The sequence below is a fragment of the Leptidea sinapis genome, chromosome Z (assembly GCF_905404315.1).
Source record: "Leptidea sinapis chromosome Z, ilLepSina1.1, whole genome shotgun sequence".
Lineage (NCBI taxonomy): Eukaryota > Metazoa > Arthropoda > Insecta > Lepidoptera > Pieridae > Leptidea > Leptidea sinapis.
The window spans coordinates 16312283-16337073 of record NC_066312.1 but is presented as its reverse complement, the minus strand read 5'-3'; the positions used below and the strand labels follow the sequence as shown (position 1 = coordinate 16337073).

General features: G+C 34.3%; 1 protein-coding gene across 3 annotated transcripts in view; it reads left to right on the top strand.

Moving 5' to 3' along the window:
- The window catches only part of LOC126978733 (WD repeat-containing protein 47), an 81615-nt gene extending 57581 nt beyond the window's left edge, over positions 1-24034 (top strand). For all 3 annotated transcript variants that reach the window (XM_050827769.1, XM_050827770.1, XM_050827772.1), the window contains 5 exons: positions 3619-3796; positions 17993-18136; positions 18325-18480; positions 19100-19319; positions 20156-24034. In XM_050827769.1, the coding sequence (XP_050683726.1) occupies positions 3619-3796; positions 17993-18136; positions 18325-18480; positions 19100-19319; positions 20156-20301 (844 nt within the window). In that variant the 3' untranslated portion in view covers positions 20302-24034. The remainder of the gene's footprint in view (positions 1-3618; positions 3797-17992; positions 18137-18324; positions 18481-19099; positions 19320-20155) is intronic.
- Positions 24035-24791: the final 757 nt, after the last annotated feature.

The following is a 24791-nucleotide window of genomic DNA, read 5'->3' as shown; positions in this document are numbered from 1 at the left end:
AGCAGGGTGCATCGTGTATTTTTGAAATAAGACATAGTCAAGTCAAGGTTAAAAAATTTTGAATTTGTTTTGTTCAATCACGAAACTAATATTTATCACACATTTTACCTGTAATATTAAAAAAAAACTTAGCAAAATCGAAAATTATATAATGTACCTAGAATTAATATATAATTGTTTTTCTTTCCAAGCATCAAAAGTATTTCGAAACCTGAATGTTTTAATCTTTAAATCATAGAATTATTATTGGCCGTATTTTTTATTATTAATAAGTTGAAAAGAAAATTTTATGTGTTGTTTATAATGTAGATCTTTTGCCCTCCACATGTTTAAAATAATGAAACGATTTGAAACAACAGAAAATATATACAGAAGAATTGAGACGCCTTTTAAGGCGTCAGTTAAAAACTACATTATGTTACTTCAACCTTACCCAGTACGTTAAGGACTTGTGTAGTCAATTTATACATTTATCCGACTTTAAATTTTAAACAAAATCAAATTTAATTGGACTGTTGTGTAATATTCAAGGTAAACCTGTTATATTAAATTGCAATGAATGTCCCTCTGTACGCGTGATTAATAACAGTTAATCTAAAGTCAAGAACAAGTACAATTAATTAATAATGACAGCATACTGCATAATATATATATATATATATATGTATATGTGTATTTAGCGCTTTGCAAGTTTAACCGCGTCAAATCCCACCGCAGTTATTGATATTATAAATTTTGTCATGTTAATTAGGGACGAGACGAGCAGGACGTTCAGCTCATGGTAATTGATACGTCCATTACAATGCAGTGCCGCTGAGGATTGTTGAAAATCCCAAAAATTCTGAGCGGCAGTACGACTGCACTTGTCACCTTGAGACAAAAGATGTCAAGTCTCATTTGCCCAGTAATTTCACTAGCCTCGGCGCAGTTCGGACCGAAACACAGTAATGCTTACACATTCTGCTTCACGGCCGAAACAGGCGCCGCGGGCCGTTGTGGTGGTACCCATAACCTAACCGGCATGCGGTGCAAAGGAGCCTCCCACTGTTTAATTAAGTTTCGTGTGCGGAAAACGTTTAGGTTGGCCTGTGGAAAACTTACCAATATTATAATATTATTATTAAGCGCAGTACACGCCACAAACTCGGTTACCCTACTCATTTGGTTCTGAAGCGTTCATTCACAGTGCAGTTTTCAAGAAACTTTCATCCACGTTCTAACAAACTTTTAACGAATTTCATTCTGATTTCCTTAGTGGATATGATATAAAAATATAACTTTAAAAGGCTGGCAATACTTTTATAATTTTTCTGATAGCGCAAAAGCTCAGGCGGTAGTGATCATAACCATCACATCACCATCACAAACCAGTAGGAGGCTACTTTGCACAGGTTGCCGGCTAGATTATGGGTACCACAATGGCGCCTTTTTCTGCCGTGAAGCAATAATGTGTAAGCATTGTTGTGTTTCGGTCTAAAGAGTGCCGTAGCTAGTAAAATTACTGGGCAAATGAGCCTTAACAGCATATGTCTCAAGGTGACGAGCGGAATTGTAGTGTCGCTCGGAATTTATGGGTTTTTCAAGAATCCTGAGCGGCACTGCAATGTAATGGGCAGGGCGTATCAAATATTATCGGCTGATCGTACTGCTCGTCTCGTCCCTTATTTTCATTAAAAAAAAAACAATTAAAAACATCTTTCGATAAAAATACTTGTCGTTGTTTCATCATCTCACAATAATTATAATCTCGTGGTGATTTCTTATACGTGTTCTGTCTTAGAATACAAATCTTCAACACCATCTCTGTTTTTTGTCAGAAATAATAAGATTAATATGTAGAATATGATATTAGTTTGCAGATATTTGCTTAAACAAAATGTATAAATAAATCCATACTATTATCAACATTATGGAATGGCTTACAATAAAACCACATTCTATTCAGAAGTATCAGCCAGTAATTAGTTTAATTAAAATTGTTATTCTTTTATATCATAACAATGATAATGTATTAATGTGTTCCCTCCAAATATGACGTCTATAATAACATAATCGGATCATTTTGTTGCCTTTTCATTTCCCACTCTTGCCCGATTACCCCCTCTTATAATAAAAAAAAAAGTACCATCACAACAATGGTAGATCAAAGTTATATCGGCCATTTCATATAGTATAATAATGTCCATTATTTCTCTAAAACTCTAAACGAAATTGTTTACGGAATATCAGATTTCGTTTTAATGGACTGGACACACTTTCTCTCTGCGATCAAATTAATAGCTGCTTCTTAAAAGTAGCGAATAATAATTGCATTAAGATTGCGCCACAGATATATTTTTTATTACAGAAGCAATTTTTAGTACAATTTTGTCAATGAAAAGCAGTATGCTTTTAATTTATTATATTTTAACTTTATACAAATTTTATTTGTAAGGCCGCAAGTGTATTTATGTTCTGACTACTGACCTCTACTATGTCCCACTGGACTGGCGCGGCGGCTGTCAAAGTGCTTTTGTGCCTGTTTGGTATTCGCCATTTTGGCGCTGTTGGCCATGTAGCGAGAGTCTGCGGTACTAAAACTAGTGATGATAACTTAGTGGACAACATAGATGGTGGGAAATGACAAATAAAAAAATTGTGTACTTGATTACGTTGATTCTTGAAGTATAAATAACACAGAAAATGAACGAAATTAATTCAAAATGCAATAATATTTCAGAGTATTTTAACGTTCCTTTGCCGTCATTTGTATTATACGTCATAATTAGTTCTCTGGACAGTCGTGAGTGGCGCTTCAAATACGCACAAAAATTTGCTGTCAAACATATGGAACAGCCTGTCCAATGGTCAGTGGTTCTGACACATATAATAAGCTCATAACAATTATTGATTAGTAGACATTCTTGAATTCGTTACACAATTGAGAAAATAAAATCCAAAATGAAATTTGAATTTAAATTTAATGATAGATTTTATTCAATATTTATATTTCGTCGGGACTGTACGGGCCTATAAATCATCTTGTAAATGTAAATAGCGGTGAAATTATTGTGAAAAGCAATCTGTCTTACTCAGGACTGGTACGTTTCCACAAATTAATTTATCCCATGACAATTCGCTACTTTACTTGTCTATTATGAAATAGGCCCTTAGTTATTATAAATCATTCGTCTAGTACAGTGTCTACTAGCTTTATTTCATAGCTGTATAAACTTATACCTGAGAATAAATTAAGAATATGCAAAATGTTAACAAATATACATTTTACTCATGATTGGTTTATTCGGACGGATAAAGTTTCCTGCGTTTTTTTGCAAGCCCGCCTGACATTCGGAAAACTTCACAGAATTATCATTGTATTGACAGTGTTGTCAGCGATATAGTCAATATTTTGCATATTCTTGGTTTATTCTCAGGTATAAATTTATACCAAGTTTACTTTGAGGCCGTTAATATTTGTATATAATCAATAATGACTTACATAGTGAAAAAATATTTTCAGTGCTTTTTTTAATCGAAGAGATTGTCAGTCTATGGATTAAAACCAGCGTATTACAGAAAATAATTTTTATTTAAATTCAGTGGTGTTTATTAATTATTGATATCTTTCTAATGCAGAGATGTAAGCACTCCTACGGCTCCTACGGTGCTTCTGAAAAGGACGAAGCACCACAAAGGAAGCATCTACACACTTGCGTGGAGCCCTGCCGGCGACTTACTGGCAACTGGATCCAACGACAAGACTGTCAAATTGATGAGATTCAATAGCCATACATGCAATTTGGAGGGACAAGAGGTTGGTGACTTTTGTTTTCTAATAAGGCATTTTTGGCATTTCCGTCTATCGAACTACAGATCGCGGAATTGAGTCCCGGTACATACAGTTGAGATTTTTTATAACTTAAATAAGTCTTTTATTGAAAGAAAAATATGGGCAGCCTGTGAGTATTGCCGATATATATATATAAAATTTAATTTAAAAAGGATGTCCGGTGGGATTTTCAAATTACCTATTTTTGTAACACAAATTTACACAACAGAGCAAAATCTCAAAGGAGTGATTTTAGTTCTAATACTAGGTATTATAAAGAATTTTTAACATCACATATTTTTTTTACAATATACGCAGACGTATATTTTCACGACTATTTGCTATTCAATCGCAGGCGTAAAATGGCGATCCGAGATTATTATTCTAATCCATTTCCTGCTTTTGTCATTTTAATATCCTCTTTTTTTTAATCCATCAATGGGATGACGTGTTGGTATGTTTTAAACTGCTATTGCGTTTCTGCTGTACAAATTGAAATTTAAAATTGCTGACCATAAGTTACTTGGAAATTCGTCAATTATTGTGACTTAATTTCACCTCAGTAAAACTTATGTGTACATATTTATTTCGGGCTCGGAGGTAGGTATACGCAGTAGATCTTTGAGAATGTCAGAGAAAATAAATAATAATTATTTTCTGCAAAAGTCAATTTGAAATTCATAATAGGACGTGTTTTTAATGTTTTTTTAAATACAATATTTATGATAATAGAAGCAGGTGATGCCGCTGTTCGATTCTGTTCGATCCAATGAATTTCTTTAAAACAGAAAAAGAATATGCGAGTAAGTACCTACCAGTGGGAGGCTCCTTTGCACAGGATGCCGGCTAGATTATGGGTCCCACAATGACGCCTTTTTCTGACGTGAAGCAGTAATGTGTACACATGACTGTGTTTCGGTCTGAAAGGCGCCGTAGCTAGTGGAATTTATGGGCAAATGAGACTTAACATCTTACGTTCAACGTGACGAGCGCAATTATTGTAGTGCCGCTCCGAAATATTGTGTTTTTCAAGAATCCTGAGCGGCACTGCATCATTATGCATGCAATTACCATGACCTGAACGTCCTGCTCGCCTCGTCCCTTATTTTCATGAAAAAAGTACTAAATTAACACGATTTCTCGACTTACGCTATTCCAACACCCAGGGATATGGTCAGGGGTGAGATAGGGATTTAAATTTAATGGTAAAACGGTTTGTATTTATTGTTTCGTTAGCTATTTAAAGTAATACAATTTTATAGATTAAAATCCTTATTGAAATTTAAATATTTTTATTCAAAATAAGATTCAAAATCACTTATTGAACGTCAAAAACTACCACCCATTCAAAAATGACTGCCTCAGACCTGAGAAGAATGGGCGCAAGAAACTCAGCGGGCCTGTTTTTTTTTATATAAAAATATGGATTACAATACTTCAATATGGGGGCCCCATTGCAATTTGGAATCAAGAGAAGATTAATAAAATATTCGCATCTACATTTTTGACATTTGGCGCGGTATATTTAATATGTTTGGTTTTACAACTATTTAACAATAAGTTATTGGCGCTAAACCAGTACACGTTGTCAGATAGAGCATTGTTTACTTCGTCATATAAAACTTGGCTTCGTTTCACTTTGAATATAAGTGAAGTGTCATCCGCAAACAATTCCACCTTGTGTTTTTTCTGCAAGGTTAGGTAGATCATTTATATAAATTAGGTAAGGTCCCTACCTCTTCCTTAATTAAGTGTCTTTTCTTGGACCCTGTCCAAGAATAGACGCTAATAGTACCTACCGTAATAGTAAGTAATAGTAGTATACCGAGAGGAGTCCCAAGAGATCTACTGCCATTCACATCGACCTTCTGAATCCTATTATTTAAATATGAGATCAGAAGATCGAGCACAGATCCTCTTATAACATACTGACATAGCTTCCTGACAGCCTTAGATAAATCACAAAAGATACCAAGTGCACTCTGTGATTCCTCCCAGGCCTCAAAAATAATACTGATGAGTTCAACACCTGCATCCGGAGTCGAGCGTCCCCTAGTAAAGCCAAATTGTTTTATATAACTTATAAGTATTAAAGTGAGTAAGCATTTGGCTTAAAATATTTTTTTCAAAAATTTTACTTAGGGTCGGCAGTACTGAAACAGGGCGATAGTTATTCGGGTCATAAGTAATATTGGTGTATATTAACCGCTTAATTCTACGAGATTGGAGCGAGAGGTAGAACGTACGCTAATGACGTGCGGTGCTAAACAAAGATAACGTAAATTTACGAAACAATATAATAATATTACAGAAATTGAAAATGTGCTCTGACAAATGTCTTGACAATTGGAAAAAGTTAAATAACAAAAATCCGTAAGATTTCGAATAAAGGTTGAACAAAACCGAATTAATCATTCTCGAAGCACGTTATGAATTCGGTTTCCAAGTCCTATACGTAATTTGAAATCTCGTCTATTCATGTTTTGTATGATCGCTCCACATGTGACCACTTTGGGAGAATAAAAAAGAGGCATAGATCGCAGATTACACTGAGTTTGTGAATAATTCTACAATACATCTTTGGATAAAACACTGCCCCCCAGGGGGACTGTCCCCTTGAAAACGAGATCTAGAAAGGGCATGAAACGTTGGGTTAACTAAAATAATAATAAAAATGTAACTTAACGCAAAATATAATGAAAAAACACGGTTACAAGTAACACGCGTATGAATCCTTTAAAAAGTGTTTTAATTAATTGTGTAAGACTCGCGTTAACCAAATAAAATACTACCTCTTTGGTTTTTTGACTTTAATATATTTTTTAAAACTAAAATATTATTGTAAATTTTATTCCAAATTTTTTTATTATTAAATCTTCACCCAAAACAAAAAAAAAAACGGTTTGCATTCTGGGAGTGCCGGCAGAAGTGAAATTTGAACATTTCGTTGTGCACTTTCTGAATATTTTGGAATGGTTAGGGAATAATTTCGCACGAATTGATTTATTTATCAGTATAGAAGTACTAGCATGTATGTGGTTATATACAATATTCATTTATTGCACTATCGAATATAAGAATGACAATTTATATTACATAAAAAGTTTAACACTTCAGAACTATTACAATTATTTTACATGAAAAAGCTTATCTCTCAGAAAAATCAACTTTAATCCATAATTTTCAACGACTCTTTCACCATCATTATTCGCAAATCTCTACAACTGATAGAGTAGGTTTATGGTAGCTGACGTAAGAAATAAAATAAAAAAAATTACACAAAATTGTAACAAAGAAATACAAGTATAACTATCGCCTTCGGTAATGACAAAGCTTAAAAACCAAATAATTAAACTGAAAAAATATTTTACGGCTGAAATTCGATCCCTCGACCTCGCGTTGTTTCTACTAAATTAATTAGAAGTATAAATATTTCACCGATAATTTCAGACCACGTGTCCTGACGCGAGTTTAACATTTTATACCCACCCCAAAAATTGTGCTCATGGCCGCTTATGAGGTGTTCACTTCAAAAAATAATAATATTTTTAATATAGCACCCTAACTTACAAATATTCCACTTCTCATAAGCTAGCTCTTTCCCAACAATTGTGTGAGTTCGAGGCATTACTATCTCAATGATCAAATGACACAATAAATAACATAATATTTTCAAATCAAATAAAATAGTTTCGAACCCATCAATAGAAGGAATGGAACCGATCCGTTTTTAATGCTCAAAGGGTATAAAGTGACGCAAAGGAACAAAAGTAGGTTGGTACACTCGGCTGCAGATGATTTGGGGCGAAACATTGACGCTTAACTTATATAATTACATTTACACTACCCACCCAATGTTGTGTTAACTTATTAAATGAATCAAATTGTTGCCCACAGTACAATCTCCTCTGAAGCACCTTGTGTATACGAAATATTTTGTTTTGATGCGAGATGGGGGAACTTCCAAAGCGATGTAGATATATATATAAGATACATAATAGATTTAAGGGTAAATGTATACACTTCTATAATAAAGTCCCAGCCACTGTTCAGGCATTATCTAAATAAATTCAAATGTTTTATAAAAAAAATGGCTCTGCCGTAAATCCTTATTACTCCACAGCTGAATATCTCAATGATCGGACAGCCTGGGACTAGATTGTGATTATTTTATAGCGATAGAAATGACTGTACAATATTGTATATTTTTATTGAAAAGAGCGCAAAAAAAAGAATGCTGGGAGAGTTTCTTGCGCCGCTTCTTCTCTCTCAGAGCGCCATTTGTTTCCGAAGCGGTAGTAGTATCTAGTATATTAGAAATGACATCAAAAATAATTCTTAAGGAATCAATTCTGAGAAAATAAATGCCTTTTATGCCTTTTTATGATATAGTTTTCTGATATATGAACAGTGAATGACACGTCGATTGGGATCAACGGAATTTTAGGAATAAGAACTTCCTCAACTGACCGTTTTTGGAGTTTTCTTACTACTTAACGCGGTCGGTTACATCGAATACAATGAATGAAGTTGATAGAAACAAATGAACCAACTTGATATTTTTTCGTTGGTTACAGTCAACAGAGGCATTGCTGGCTATCGTGACATTTGCAGATTCGCTCACGAAATTCCTTTCACTTTTGTTGCAATTGCTTGTACTATAATTTCACCTTCGGATGGTCGACGCCTATGAAGTAGACCGTTGATAGTCTCCGTCAATATTTTTGTTTAAAAGAGTCAATGATGTTCTATTCATATAGACATATCACGTCAGATAAAAAAGGCCAAAATATGGAACATGCCAAAAATTTCACCCTTATTCGTTTCGACTGCTATATCTATATACATTGCCCCATTTACTGCAGTTGTTAAAAATATTCTTGGTCAATAAGCAGCAATGTAACACAATTATACAGTTCACATTTGATTCGGACATTGACAGTTGACACACGACAAATGAGAAAAGTGTGCTTGCATTGCTTCAAGCACACTTTTGCCGTTCCGGTTTAAGAATGCGAATGATATGTTCTTATATGTGTATAGAACGTCATTGATGATAGGGTAAAGCTTGGAACAATTATTGCGGTCGATCTTGCTCAGTGAATGAGGGTTGATGTCGCCACACGGACCGTGAATCATGTTTGTTATTTAATTGCTAATTACAATATCATGCAGGTGTGGAGCCGGTTTGTGATCTGGAATCAAATCAATCAAATCAAAACAATTTATTGAATGTATACAATTAATTGATTAAACCTTATTTATCATAAATACATACAAACGTGATTAACGTTCAATATTAAAATTAATAACAATATTCCAACTCCCGGCACGTCAATAATATTTTAAGGAAAAACTCGTATATATGTCATGTCTCATAATAACTGACTGTCAGTGACACGGCTCCCAGCCGTCCACTGAGGAGCATATAAATATTTTTTCTTATTTATTTATATCTACTTTTATAATTTTATCAGATGTGTTTGGTCTTGTGCGAAGCTTTGAGTGTTTTCAATAGCTTTAATTGACATTTACAATGACGTTCTATATATATAGACAATTCACGTCCTACAAAAACAAAGCCGAATTAAGGCACATGCCAAAAATTACACCATTTGACTGCTATATCTATACAGTTGTTTGTAATATTATATATTGGTAGCAATAAATAAAAAAATCTCAGTTTATACTGCGTATTTTGAATTAAGAACCAGATTTGGACAGTGACATCAGTGGAGTAGGTTAGTAAGTTAGGTATTTTTTAAACCCTGACGAAAAAAGAGGGTTACTATAAGATTTACGTTTGTCAGTCGGAGGTTTTTTACGTTATTAATCAAAAATCAAACTCATACTCATATTATAAGGTCGAAAGTTTTTATGTTTATTTATTGGTTTGAGTGTATATTTATTTCTCCTTAACAAATGGATTTAGATCTAATAAGTGAAGGTAATCTATTATAAGAGAAACATACACTCAAATATAAAAAAGAGTGTGTGTGTGTTTCCTCGAGGAAATGATTCGAGCAAATCGAGTGTCATTTGAATTGTAAAATTCTTCACATCCCTCTTGGTGGTAACTAGACAATTCTCTTTCATCATCTCGTGTACGGGAAAGCTGAAAAAGATAAGCTTTTACAGATTTGCGGTATTAATAAGTATCAATCATCACTAGGTAACGTCTGTGATATCGTGTAAATTGCACTAGTTTGTTATTTTTCACGTTCTTGTAAGCCATTCACATTCAATGCCAGCAATGAATTTCTGTACACAAAATACATTATTGCCAATCATTGTTCAAATGTTCACTGGGCCTTTAAATAAAAGAGCGACTCTATAGTTTTCATTTCTGACTGTGTGCTGCTCGCGTCCTTTCATATGTCTCATTCTGACAAACGATTCTTTCTATTATTTCTAATTAATTTGTATTATTTCTAATTAATTATTTGCTGTTATAGTAGCTATGAGCTTTTGTTTCAATATTGGCTTGATATAATAAACATTATATTGTTGTCGTTATTGTTTAGTACGCCAAGTCTCTTGTTCTCTGGTTTCGTTATGTAGTAGGTACACACAATAGTATTAAATACATATTCGCATGAGAGCGCAAGAGATTTAATTAATTACCATTAATATGTTATAAAGGACTCTGATTAATAAGATTAATATCTTCTATCGCATATATCACAGGGAGTGGTCAGAGGATTTGTTCAGTTTAATATAAGAAGCCGATTTTCTTTTCCGGACATCCAAATTCAAATATTATTATTCAAAATATAATATTATATTACTTATTGAAAGTCAGACAATACCAACCATTCCAATCGGTATGTCTCAGACCTAAGAAAAACGGGCGCAACAAACTCAGTGGGTTTTTTTTTTATAGAAATATGGTTACAATGTAATATCGTACAATAAAATTTATTATTTAATAGCCTGTGGGCGTTCGCTCCATTCGCAATCTATGGTATCATTAAGAAAGTCATTTATGATATAGTAACCTTTACCACGCAAAGGTTTTTTAACAACACTTTTGAATTTCATATTACATTTGTTTTGAACATTTTCTGGGATATTATTGTGAACGCATATACAACGCCCCACAAAAGTACTAACTCGACTTAGCCGAGTAGTAGGCATTATAAGTTTATGTTTAACATTATGGCTATGACAGTTTCTAGCAAATTCTCTTATGTGCCTATGTAATATATTGAGAGGCAACAGTCAAGATGTTTTTTCTTTAAATTTTGCTCTCAATGATTCTTTAGGACCTAGGTTATGTCATTACGTCAAAATGCGAAATTCGTTTCACGTTGTATTTTGGCATTCCACACCCCCGCTTTTCTCTAGAAACATCTAGCTTCTTACAGCCGCTCTGCAGAATCATCTACCGGCGCTGTATTCCTGAAACGATACGTCTAAAGGGCCGTCAAGTCATCAACATATTCCCACCCCAAATGAAGGTAATGCATATCTTGGCTTCTGGTATCGCGGTTGTTCACGGGGGCGGTTTTTTTACTTTACATTAGATGGACGATACTTGACTTGATCGTTTGCTTTCTATTATATAAAACAAGGTTTTGTCCACACCCAAAAAACGGCTGCAAACGAATACCAGATAAAGTCCTGCCTTCTCTTCTTTTTCACTCACTATGTACCTATTGTATTTATTATTTCTTTGTATTTTGTTCCATAACTACCTTTTGCCATACATGACTAGAAATTTTTAGATTTTTCAAAAATTTAACAATGCAGTTTTACTTTATTTCAAAATCAGACCTGTTGTTCCAATTTCAATGAACAATTCCTTTGAGTTCTTTTCGCTATCTCCCCAAAGCTTCAGATTTCGCCATTACACCCACTTGACAATTCATCATTTATCTGGATAGTACAATTCAATAATATTATATAATGTTTTATGTAAAATAATTTTTCCCAGTTTAATGTCAAACATCAGACCTAGTACAATCATTAATTAATTAACATAAGCCTGTCATTGCTATAAAATAATTACTGTCACCCGGATAACCTCTATTATCAAGTCTCTTTATCATTAGGAAGACCGTTGAGATAAGAGAGAGAATATTGAGTTATTTAACGTCATCCGTTTGCTTTTCAAATTACTTATTTATGAACTGGGTCAGCGTTTGATGGATGGACCGTTTATTGGTTGATCATTGGTTGTTTATAAGTGGAGCGATCTGTAAACGATAACATATATGGCAATTAAATATGCTTTGGTCACATGTGATGCTATACTTAATAACGTTGGTTTAGAGTTGGCTGCTATCTCGGTAACTTTGGTTCTCCTACGGATCTCCTCATTTCTGATTCGATATCACATATCCGGAATACGTTGGATGAGGGCAGCGCAGGACCGATCGTCGTGGAAATCTTTGGGGGAGGCCTTTGTCCAGCAGTGGACGTCTTCCGGCTGATGATGATGATGATGATGAAAGCTGGCTACTAGTACGATGATGTTGAATTAAAAAGATCCGTTCCATATTTACCTTTCTAGCAAGTTAAAACCTCGAGAAAATTTATCATGTACATCCAGTACCTGTTTGACTACGAGTTATAACATTCCATAATTCATAAATGCACGAATTATATTGTAAGTACTTATTTTATAGTTGTGTTCATTTCTTATGCACTAGAAAACGGCCTAATTGAATTATTACGTGGCTTATACGAAACGTATTTATTTTTACAAATATAAGCCACAAGTTAGGATATCATCCCCACCATCTGAATGTGTGGCGGTCCTCCACAGTGCGGTTTTCAAGGAGCTTTCTTCCACGTACTACAAAGCTGTGGAATGAGCTTTCTTGTACGGTGTTTTCGGGACGATACGACTTAAAAAAAAGCGCGTACACTTTACTTAACGGGCGGCAACGATCCTGTGATTCCTCTGGTATTGCAAAAGAATGTGGGCGGCGATGATCACTTAACACCAGTGTCATCACCAATCACCACCACGCTCGTTTGACCTCCATTTCCATATAAAAAAATATAAAAGATACGTTTATCTAAGCGGTAGTTATGCGAGTAAATTATTTAATTCCGAAGTTCACGAAGTCGCGAGCGGAAGGTATTTAGTTACAAACATCAAAGACAACATTTGTGCGATATGTATGTGGGTGTCTCCAATTATTCGACATTGGTATTTAATAAATTATAATAGTAGTGCAGAGTGGCGTGTGAATGCTATGGCTTGCGGTGCCTGGCTCGAAATAGATATATATCGACATAATATTATGTGAGTCACGATATAGTCCCAAATCGAATGTGGCTTTTGTTGCTACATTTTTTTTTATGAGAATAAGCGAAGAGACGAGCAAGACAGCTAATGGTAATTTATACGCCCTACTGATTGCATTCAGGATTTTAGAATAACCCAAAAATTCTGAGCGGCACCAGAATTGCTCTCGTCAACTTGACACTTAAGATGTTGAGTCTCATTTGCTCAGTAACTTCAGACCGAAACGCAATAATGCTTATACAAATAACTGCTTCACGGCAATAAAAGGCGCCGTTGTGGGACCCATCATCTAGCCGGCATCATGTGAAAAGGTTCCTCCCACTGGTGAATCCCCTTACTCGCCTCTTAAGACACCCTTGTGTCTGAGAGTTCCCTATTCCTTCATTAAAAAATAGTAAAAGATATACACACAGACTTCATACAAGGCAACGGGGTGAGATATCTGTCATGTAAATTCGGTAGTACGCGTATTCTTGTAGACGATACTTGACTAAATCCCCATGTTTCCAATCCCCAAATCATTTCGAAAAAGACCGATAATTTCCGAGATATTAAAAAAAATATATATGTATTTACAAAATTACTTGTTACTCTAAACTAAGATAAGCAGAAAAATCTCAGAGCGTTGCCTGCCTCTGATTTAGATGTATATCTCATTTCATATCGAATTGGGACAACTGCTTATTTTAGATCACACATGAAATGGCTTGAAATTCAATATTGGTGAAGTACTGAATTAAATTACATAGTCTCCATCTATCTCCTACTGCAAACATATTGGTTAGTGTTGTGTAAAATAGCACCAGTCCAGTCCAACAAGTAAGGTAATTCGCAAGAAGTGCTATGACAATTCTAGTATTTATTTATTAATTACAATACTCGGTTATAACGTAGCTTATTGATCAAATATAGTTAACCCGTTCTGATATTCGAACGACGTCAAAAAATTAATAACATAAACCTTTAAAGCAGCAAAACTACTAGCCCCACATGGATTCTTCTTAAAAAAATAAATGAGCAGCTATTATTATCTAATATATAAAATTCTTGTGTTTTTTACCAAACTCCTCCGAAAGGGCTAAACCGATTTGTATGAAATTTTATTTGCATATCGGGTAGGACTTAGAATCAATCAACATATATTTTTCATACCCCTAAATGATAAGGATGACCCCTATGTATATATTTTTTTTGACAATATTTTTTTATTTTTATTTTATTCAGCATAAAAAAAAGACGTGTATAGCCGCGGTAAAGCTATTGCATAGCATTTTTTATCAACTTATGCAATTATAATTATTTATTTATTTTATTTATGCAGTATTTATTTCCTTTGTTTTTTGCAGTACTTTTTGAGCGTGGTGACCGATAAACAAACAATTTTTGTTCTTTTATTAAATAAATGAGAAGTTAATATTGTTCAAAATAATTTTATTATCTTACAATACCTGTAGGTTATTCAGGAATATTTATCATTGAAACTATAGGTTTATGGTACCTAACTGAAATAAGAAACATAAGTTTCAGACTTGATATCTTCTAAATATCATGAAAATACCTCGTCAATGGTGGTCCCAAATTTTGTTGTGGATTCTTGTGGATCATATTCATTTTCAAATTCAATATTTTCGAAAGAAAAGTAGTCAACCGCTCTGATTTTTTATCATCGAAGGTGGGGTTGAAATCGCCAGCCAAAATAAGTGGTAATTTACTACCATTTGTACCAAGTATTTTCGACCCTTCTTCAGTGTACTCCAGTAAAGTGCGATGAATAAAATGCTCCACCTCGTCCAATTTTGGATTCGGAGAAATATAAATAATAATAAAAATAAAAAAAAACGTGATGAAAAAAATAAAGTAATTAAAAAAAATCAAGACGTACCCCAGAGAGACCTTCTGCACAAAAAGCGTACGTGATAAACGCTGTACCATGGTAACTGTAATGACCGTGACGAAATTACTATATACATCTAGTAAGTGGGGTGTTAGGTTATTTTCGTAACGGAATTTCTGGATTCGGTCTCCACGCTCAAGGCCCGCGATAGAAGCTATGCAATAGCTTAAAATACATAAAACTTAAAATTTTCACCATCTACGATCAACACCTATTTTAGTATCGCGATTTTTATATTATTCTGTTCCATCCACAAATCCGCTATAGGGTTGCAAGATGGCAATGGATCAATAATAATGAATAATAATAAAATTCTTCATTCGTTTTAACAAATTCTCCATAATAAATAGTGGCAAGAACCTCCTTTTAAGCATATAAAGAATGCTTGTGCCAGGAGACTCCGCTCTTTCTTAGCCTTAAAATAACATGTTTTGAGAACTTAATAATATTTTAAATGTGCTTGTGTGTGTGTGTGTGTGTGTGTGTGTGTGTGTGTGTGTGTGTGTGTGTGTGTGTGTGTGTGTGTGTGTGTGTGTGTGTTGTGTGTGTGTATGTGTGTTTTAGCGCATGTGTCGTAAGAGCAACTCAGTATCATCATAATTTAGTGGTAGTATCCAGGCGATCAGTGCAATTTTACATTCATGGGCGTTTCTATTATATGTACGTAACTGTTTGTTTATTTTATTATAAAGAAATGCCGCACGACATTTATACTGCATGCTGTAGAACTCCGTCCTAAATGGTGTAACAAAGGCAACTTTGTATTTCCTTCGTTTGTGTTCAATATTAGGATCGTATGTTATTGTTTTATGCAATTTTAGAACACATTGTACAATATATAACTTTCTGACAGTTAATAGGTACAAAGCTGATACAAGCGTTCTGTAGAAAAACGTTGTCGCTTAAAGTGCATAACCTTTAAAAGTGCTCTTTGGGCTCTTTCCACTTCCAGTAATCTTGATTTATTAGCACCACCCCATACTGCGATACAATATACAGTTACAGACTGAACTAGAGCTATATATATATGTCATGCAGTAAGTATCTCTGAGGGCCCTTATTTTTTGGTGTATACTTGGAAGCTATGTACCTAAGAGACTTAAATATCCAGATAAATTTTCTAATCCTGGCGCTAACATATTCAATTTGAGGAAACCAGGAAAGCCGCTGGTCGACCATAACACCCAGGTATTTCGTGTCATGCACTTTGCTAATCTTGGTACTAGCAGTGTCTTCACAATTGTGTATTTTAATTTCAAAATCATTTGTGGGTTGACTGTTGTTGTAGATGGTATGGCAAATGTAGTTTGTTTTAGCTTATCAATACTTACAATAATGATTGTAGTATGATAAATTTGGTAGGTCTGAGAAACGGTTGCATCTACTTTTTACACCCCAAAATTATTTTTATTACTTTATATGGCAATACAACGTTTGCTGGGTCAGCTAGTAATATATAGATATATACCGTAACGCGTTTGCTGTCTTTATAACATTATATGTGAATTGTACAAGGTTTGTATGGACTACACCATATGTAACTATTTTAGTTTACAATTGTATCGTAATTAATTTTATGCAAGTATTAATTGTTAATTAAGTAACTTTATACAAAACAATTTTTAACACAAGTTTAAAACAGTTCTGTGTTTAGTTTTGTGTAAACGTGGGACTTATAGTGTCATCTATTTATTATGATTTTTTTTATTTTTATTAAACATTTTATTTGGGGTATGGTTTATATTATGTATGTACAAATTTTCTATACAATTCGAAATATTTAATTTACTCTCGATGTTCTAAAAATATACTAGTAAAATAAGAATTTGAAGACTGCTAATTTAGTCACTTGCGCAATCATCCGGTCTACATGTTATTCACTGTGAAAATGTGACTCAATAGGTATGATTCGGATAGGATTTTGGATTCTGGTGATGCTGTTTTATGCCTACTATTTGCAAAATAATTTGTGTCATTAATTCAATTATCTAAACGCAAAAATAACAATTTTTATGAAGATACATTGAATTAGTTATGACGTCATGTTTCAGAAATGAATGAAAATACAATATAATATAACAACCAAATCTCTAAGCAACGCGGTGATGATTATTGAGATGCCGTTCATGTTTCAATCAACACGGCCGACATCCGTATTCTCACTTTTATTTGATTTGATATCTTATTAATTTCAATATTTGCATCGTATATTTATTAAAACCATATTTTTTTGGTGTTTTTAATACTTATTGTCAAAATGCTCACTAGGATGTGTTTAGGAGACTTTCTTACTTTTTTATATATTTAATATGATCGATCATAGTATAAGATCATACATAAATATATCTGTCAAAAGGTCTAACAACTAGTTTTTTTTTTTGAGAAATAGTGGCCAAACCAGGAACACGTTAACCTTGATCTGATATTAAATGATGTAACCTGCCCGTGCCGCTCAAGATTCATGATGTAACCCAAAATTCTGAGTGGCACATTAGGCCAGTAATCACACTAGCTACAGCGCCCTTCAAATTGAAACACGAACAAAACTTAGCAGAATAATGACCAACGTAGGCTGGGACGGGATGTCAAAGGATTTTGCCGTCATTCAGCGCACACTAGCCGCTGAGATGCCTCTTCAGCTCGTGCTGCCCGATAGACATTGTGTCTTCAGTTGCGTTTGATCTAGTGTTGATGTGCCTCAGTTTTAAAATTATAACCCCGCAGTAGGTCAATATATAAATGGTAAGGTCAATATCGCAATTTATGTCGTATTTCAATATCATATTTATGTTTTAATGTCCATTGGTAAAAAAATTATTCCCTTGCCATGTCTGCGTCGGCCTTAAAGCGCCGCATAGGTACCCTCCTAACTATAAGCTTCATCTACTTTATTTACTAATATCTTTAACTATAAGCCGCGACGATGGCTTAGCATTGTATGTGCTTTATTTGATACTAAAACTTCAAATTGTATGCGTTACACTAACGTGTACTATAGTTACATTCTATCAGTTATACATTTTCACAGGTTGAACTGAGTATGCATGACGGCACTGTACGTGATGTTTGCTTCATCGAAGACACAACGAATAAAGCGAGCCTTTTGGTGAGTGGCGGAGCTGGTGATTGCAAAATATACGTCACCGACTGTGCAACCGGAAAACCTTTCCAGGTAACTAACAGATGCTTACAATTTTGAATTTACATGAATCGTCACAAAATTTAAGGCTTAATATGTTCTGATACTGCTAGTTCTTGTGGCATGATTTTATTTCCTTTTCAGTTTAATATTTATAACCTAATATATCTAGTAGAGATGAACAACTTGGGCGACAAACTTTTCATTACCTCCCTTTTCAGTCACTGGGCGGTCACTCCGGTCACGTGCTATCACTTTACAACTGGGGTGGCGCGATGTTCGTATCAGGCAGTCAGGATAAGACAGTTCGCTTCTGGGATTTGCGCACGGGTGGCTGTGTCAATGTTATCTCGCCGCCCGCTGGTCACCCCGGAAAGGTAAATACTAAGCTATCACTATCGTCCTATCGCTTTATTCATTGTTTTCAATTGACAAATACTGGTAGTGGCTATCGGTAATTGTAATTATTTTGACTACAAACTACAAACTTCGTTCATTCGACCAAATGATATTGGTCCTTTTGATTGGTGATAGTAAAAGAAGAACTACATTTGCGAGTGATTATTCTAGCTATTTCTGAAAATAATTAAGCTAGATTATTTTACCAATTGCGAGACTTCTTTGCACAGGATACCGGCTAGAATATGGGTACAGAAACGGCGCCTTTTTCTGCCGTGAAACAGTAATGTATAAGCATTATTGTGTTTGGTCTGAATGGCGCCGTAGGTAGTGAAGTTACTGGGCAAATGAGACTTAACATCTTATGTCTCAAGATGATAAGAGTAATTGTAGTGCTGCTTAGAATATTTGGGTTTTTCAAAAAACCTAAACGGTACTGCATTGTAATGGATAGGGCATATCATTTAGCATCAGCTACACGTCCCGCTCCCTTATTATCATAAAAAATATTTTGATTGATTGTCCTCCTTTTACATTTTTTAAAAACGAATTTGGTTTCATCCATCTTAAAGAACCCAATTGATATTTTCCACGTAGGGTTCTGCCGTGGCGTCGTTGGCAGTCGACCCGAGCGGTAGGCTTCTAGTGTGCGGCCACGACGACGGCTCATGCGCCCTGCACGACGTGCGAGGATCAAGAGCGTTGCAGCGCTTCACACCACACTCCAGCGATGTGAGAAGTGTGCGCTTCTCGCCCGGTGCTTACTACTTGCTCACCGCCGGCTACGACGGCCGAGTCGTTTTAACTGATTTGCAAGGTGAGCACTAATTTTGGTCGTTATTATTCATTTTCACCTCGTACCTTTTGATTATTCAAAAGATTTTCAACTAATTATTGACGCACCTTACGTAACCCCTGTTTAGGTCATTAGACCACAAAGTGGCTATTGTAAATTTAAATAGTGAAATAATTAATGTATAACCATCATTCACTCGAAAAAAACATTCATATTTATCACACAAGCGTCACCTACCGAGATTCGAATCGAAAATATGAATAGAAGTAATGTATATTAATCGTTGTTATCAAGTGTGGTCAAATGGATAGTTAATTAGTTATAACCAATGACGCATTTACTCCAGTTGTAAAAAATATTCGTAGTCAATAAGCAGGAATGTAAAACATTTATTCAGTTCAGATTTTATTGGGACGCTTACAGCTGACATGACGAAGCAGATAAGTGTGCTTACATTGTTTTTAAGCTCACTTTTGCCGTTCCGCTATCAGACTGCGAATGATATGTCCTTATATGTGTATAGAACGTCCTTAGATAATTTAAACGTCTAGATACAGTCTCTTGCTGTTAGACAACGGATAAAAACCGGCCAGGAATATTAGTTTAGTGTGCGTAACAAGCTACGTCCTACATTCGCGTTCTACATTTGAATGACACTTTGTGTGTGCGTGCATTGCTCAAAATAGAGGTTAACTCTAAACTAAATTTTTTTTCGTCGTATTCACAGCTGTTATATTCTTATCTAGACGCATAAATGATCTAAGAGAACGTCATTGGTCATAACAATAAAAGTTCACATCAGAAATATAATGTGAAAGGAAATTAGTATACCATATAACCAAGTATTCAATTTGTAGGTGATCTCACGTGTCCCCTACCAAGTGTTCCGGTGGCGAGACACCCGGATAAGGTGATATCAGCCCGATGGCACCCCGACGATTTCTCCTTCCTGTCAACGAGCGCCGACCGAACCGCTGTGCTTTGGACAATACCACCCGTTTAACGTTTTAGTATTGAACACCTAAATTGATTTACCCATTTAACTGCTCTCAGCTAATTACCAATTATTATAACCACAAAGAATAAAATTTAATATGTGAAACTTGACACTACGCGAGTGATCACGATGACAGATGTTCTATTTCTCTTGTATATTATGATATACTTAATAATTTTGAATTATGCGCGCGTAAATGTTGTCATAGGCCGGTTATGATGTCACTCCTCAGAAACCAATGAAAGAGCCGTAAAAATTATAAATAAGCAAAACGTCAAACGGCCCGTCATCTACTCTGATTGGTGTTTCAGTTTACAGGACCGATTTAAGAATTTTAATTAAATAATTTTATCATATTTATTCAAAATAAAAAACAAATCTTATTACTATATTTACAATACAATTATTATATTATGAATTTCAATGTTTATGTCAAACCTGAGTGATTTTAAGAATAGTTTCGTCATATTTATTAAAATCTTTATTTTCTTCTTCATCTCAAATCTTTTCTGTCATCATACTCATTATTAATAATACATCGGATGGACACAATCTTCAACGTAAACGTATGAATTATGGATGTCTCACATTTATTGTATCTTAACGCAAACCTCTTCCAGTTGACTTCCATCGTAATTATAGACGTCGAGGTTAAAGAAAAAGTAAGTATTAAAGTAATTTCTCAAGGTTTTGACCGAATTGCTAGAGTTTTTAGAAATTCGTCGCAAGTAATATACATGCTCCTCCAAAGCTAGTCATAATGTCACAAAACAACATTTTGAACAGTGAAATCTGGAATTTTTTGGATTGTGCTTTTTGGGCACACTAGAATATAATGAAAAGCTATGTCACAAATATAGGTATCTTAAATTATTGCAGTATAAAATGACATGGAATGCAAAACTATAATGGAATTGATATAACTAGTTGTTAACAGAGCAACGCAATGCCTAATGCTATGAGGCGTAGCTCACTCACATTTATAACCATTGTTCTCGTCTCTGATTCACCCAGCATCAGTTTCAACTTTTTGACCTTTTACGACGGGTTAGGGCTCTGTGAGTGGCGACCGTCTCCTGTTATTTTGCAGAATTTCTTATCTCTTACAAATCTATGACAAAGTGAGTTCGAAGAAATGTTCACCAGATGACCTCATATCTACTGCTAATCCACACATACTGAAATATGTTCGATACTTATATTATCCATTACTCTAATTTAAGCATCTTCACTTATATATTTATTCTAAAGTTGTCCCTTATCACCAATTCACCGTAGGCTGTTTTATTTTAATATACAATTCGTGCCACATTTCCTCACAACTTATTGTTGAGTATCAACTTTGAGGTCCAACCCATAATTCCATTCGAAATATGACCTTAATTGCTCTTTTATGTTCTTCCATTCCGTTATAAATGGTACTAATATGTTAAGACAATTATTAATAATTTATGGTTGTCAATATTTCAACAAATGTAGTTCTTATAATTACTTGTTTTGGTTGTGCATCTTATGTGAATAGGACATATGGCTTTCCCCACGCGGAGTAGCTCTTAGCAAAGTATGAACAATTCTATGTTATAGAATTTGTATGATGGCTTTACTTATATTTTTGTAAAAGTATTTAATATTACTTATTTCAGTTACTTAAACTAATATGTTGCATGTAGATACAGAATATTGTTAGTTATTAATATTTTTTTTCATTTATCATAAAGGCAATATTTTAATAATACTATTGGTAAATATAGACAAGAACGTCTATGATTCATTTTTGTATTAGTTGTATGGACAGATTAGCTTAGGATATTGCGTATAAGAAATAGACACGCATAATAAGACACCTGCATGAATAGATTTTTAACGCTAGCGAGCCTAATCGAATATTCTAATTTGCTATTAAGTTAACTTAGATAATAAAATTATTAATAACACAACAATGTTATGCTTAGTTGTTGTATGAAAGTATTCTTATAAATAATGCTTGCACTACATATTCGATATCGTTACAGTATTTGTAGTTGGCTTTTTGATGTAAGGTAAATATTTTTTGTATCTTAAAGGAATTGTTGTTGCCGCAATACGACTTGCATTGCCCAGACTGAGATTAAAATTTATACTTTTTCAATTTTAACAAATAGTTTTAACAATTGATGAAAGTGCATACAGATGTTTCGTGTAATTCTACAATGTTAATAAATTTATGTACATTTATCTCACATGTTTAAAACATACAAGACAGATGGGTTTTAACAATTTTACAAATATTTAAACATGCTTTGTTCTGATTAAAGTGATGTTATTGAAAATTTAAATAAATGTAACACATGATTAACGATTTATGAGATTTTAAAGATTTTATAAATGTATCACAATTTGATTGTGACCCTAGCACAAATTCATGTAATATTATTATTTTGGTAAGATAATTTATTGACGAAAACTTTTAAAGTACGTGTACACGGTCCTTTATCGGGCTTCTTCCATGTATAACAGCTTAAACGATATGTCGTACGTATTGTTCGAAATGATTTTTTATCGATGTCTCTCCGATCTATACAGGATGTAATTGTTAAGTGTGGCCAGGCGATTATTCCGTAACTATTACAAATATTAAAAAACTTTTTTTTATATATGTATAAAAGGGGGCAAACGGGCAAGAGGCTCACGGGATGGGGAGAGGTGAGGCAACCGCCCATGGACATCCGCAACAACAGGTGTCAAGAGATGCGTTGCCGGCCTTTAAAGTGGGAGTATCCTAAAGAGCATAAAGTCTTGTCGGTACAGCCGGTAATTGATTCCACAAAGCGGGCAAGAAATTTCTTACGAAACGCGCGGTTGTGGAATGCTAGACGTCAACGTAATGTTCGGTGCTGGAATTCGAACGGAAGAATCAACCCGAACAGCTCCTCTAAGCACTCCCCGTGATATATGCGGTAGAAAATGCAGAGAGAACCCACATCTCTACGCAACGCCAAAGAATCAAGCCGATCGGAGATGACTTGATCGTCGATGTATCGAGCCGCTCTTCGTTGTATGCGGTCAAATGGAAGAAGCTGGTACTGGGGAGCACCCGCCCAAGAGTGAGAACAGTACACCATGTGAGGCCGAAATTGCGCCGAGTAGTCTCGCCTTACTGATTACACCAAGCTTTTTCGAGGCCAGTGTGGACTTCTCTTCCAAGTGACCCGAACTGAACGTCGCTCGATATGTCGACGCCAAGTATGCCAATACAGGCTACTTTAAATTTATATCGAAAGTACGTACTGATATCAAAATTATGGACACTTCTCGTTTGATTTTTAAAAAGTTTTTGATGTCGTTTTAGTGATTAGGTAACGTACTTTCGATATCAGTGTGAAGTTTTTTGATATCTGTAATAGTTACGGAATAATTGCCTGGTCACACTTAACTATTACAGCCTGTATAGTGATGTGAAATTTTATATCCAATGTAAATTTTAATTACGTTTTTCAAATTAATAGTTATTTGATTTAAATATAACCTAAATAGTTCCGTATACAAAGTAATCAACCGTGTACCGTCTTATGAATATATATACTATGAATGATATATATTTTATGTATGGTTAAAAGGTGAATTATATTGTCACGAACTGTGTCGCATATTAATATACCACAGAGGTGATATAAGGACATTGTTATATTAGATAAACCGAATTTTGTTGATGAATCCTGTATCAGTTGACTAAGAATATATAATCCCTTATTTACTATAATATTGTTTTATTTTATAAATCCCTAAAAAAGCGACATAGTTCTAGCGCATTGGTAGATTATTTAATTTTTCTATCAGTATGGAATTTTATTTAATCCGATTGTATTCTATACATAAGACAATTAAGTTTCTGTTTGTAATTTTAAAATAACAGATTTAAGTTAAATGCTGTGCTTTTTATTTTTCAATAAACTTCACGTCGAATTCTCGTAAGCCATAAAATTAGGTTAGGTTCCTACCAGCCTTATGTCTGACGCACTAAGGTCGAGTTTGACATAACTAGCTGTTACGTAAACAACTTGTTCACTTGTTTATTGTTTCTTGTTTATTATTTGCTTATACGACTAAAATTAACGAGGTGTCTATCACACACCAACATCAGTACCTACATTGAAAGTCACATCAACTTAACAATTAAATATTTTTTTTTGAAGTGGTAACACTCACTTCTGGGATTAATTACTGAGCGAACCGTTCGAGAGACGTATCGTTGATAAAACTTGTATATGTCTTGTTCAACTCTCATGTTGTGGCTTCATCTACAGGATCTACAGTTGATAAACTGCTCAACCCCAATATTTGCATATTAGAAAATTCACTTCAGATGTCGCTCTTGCTAATCTAAGCAATTTGCTATTTTTTTTAAATAGGAAGAGCACTCGCACGTACCTCCAACGAAGGGATATCGTATTATGAGTAATCATAATGTTTCGATATAAATACAATTAATATTTTTATGTGTTGTGCAAAATATACAA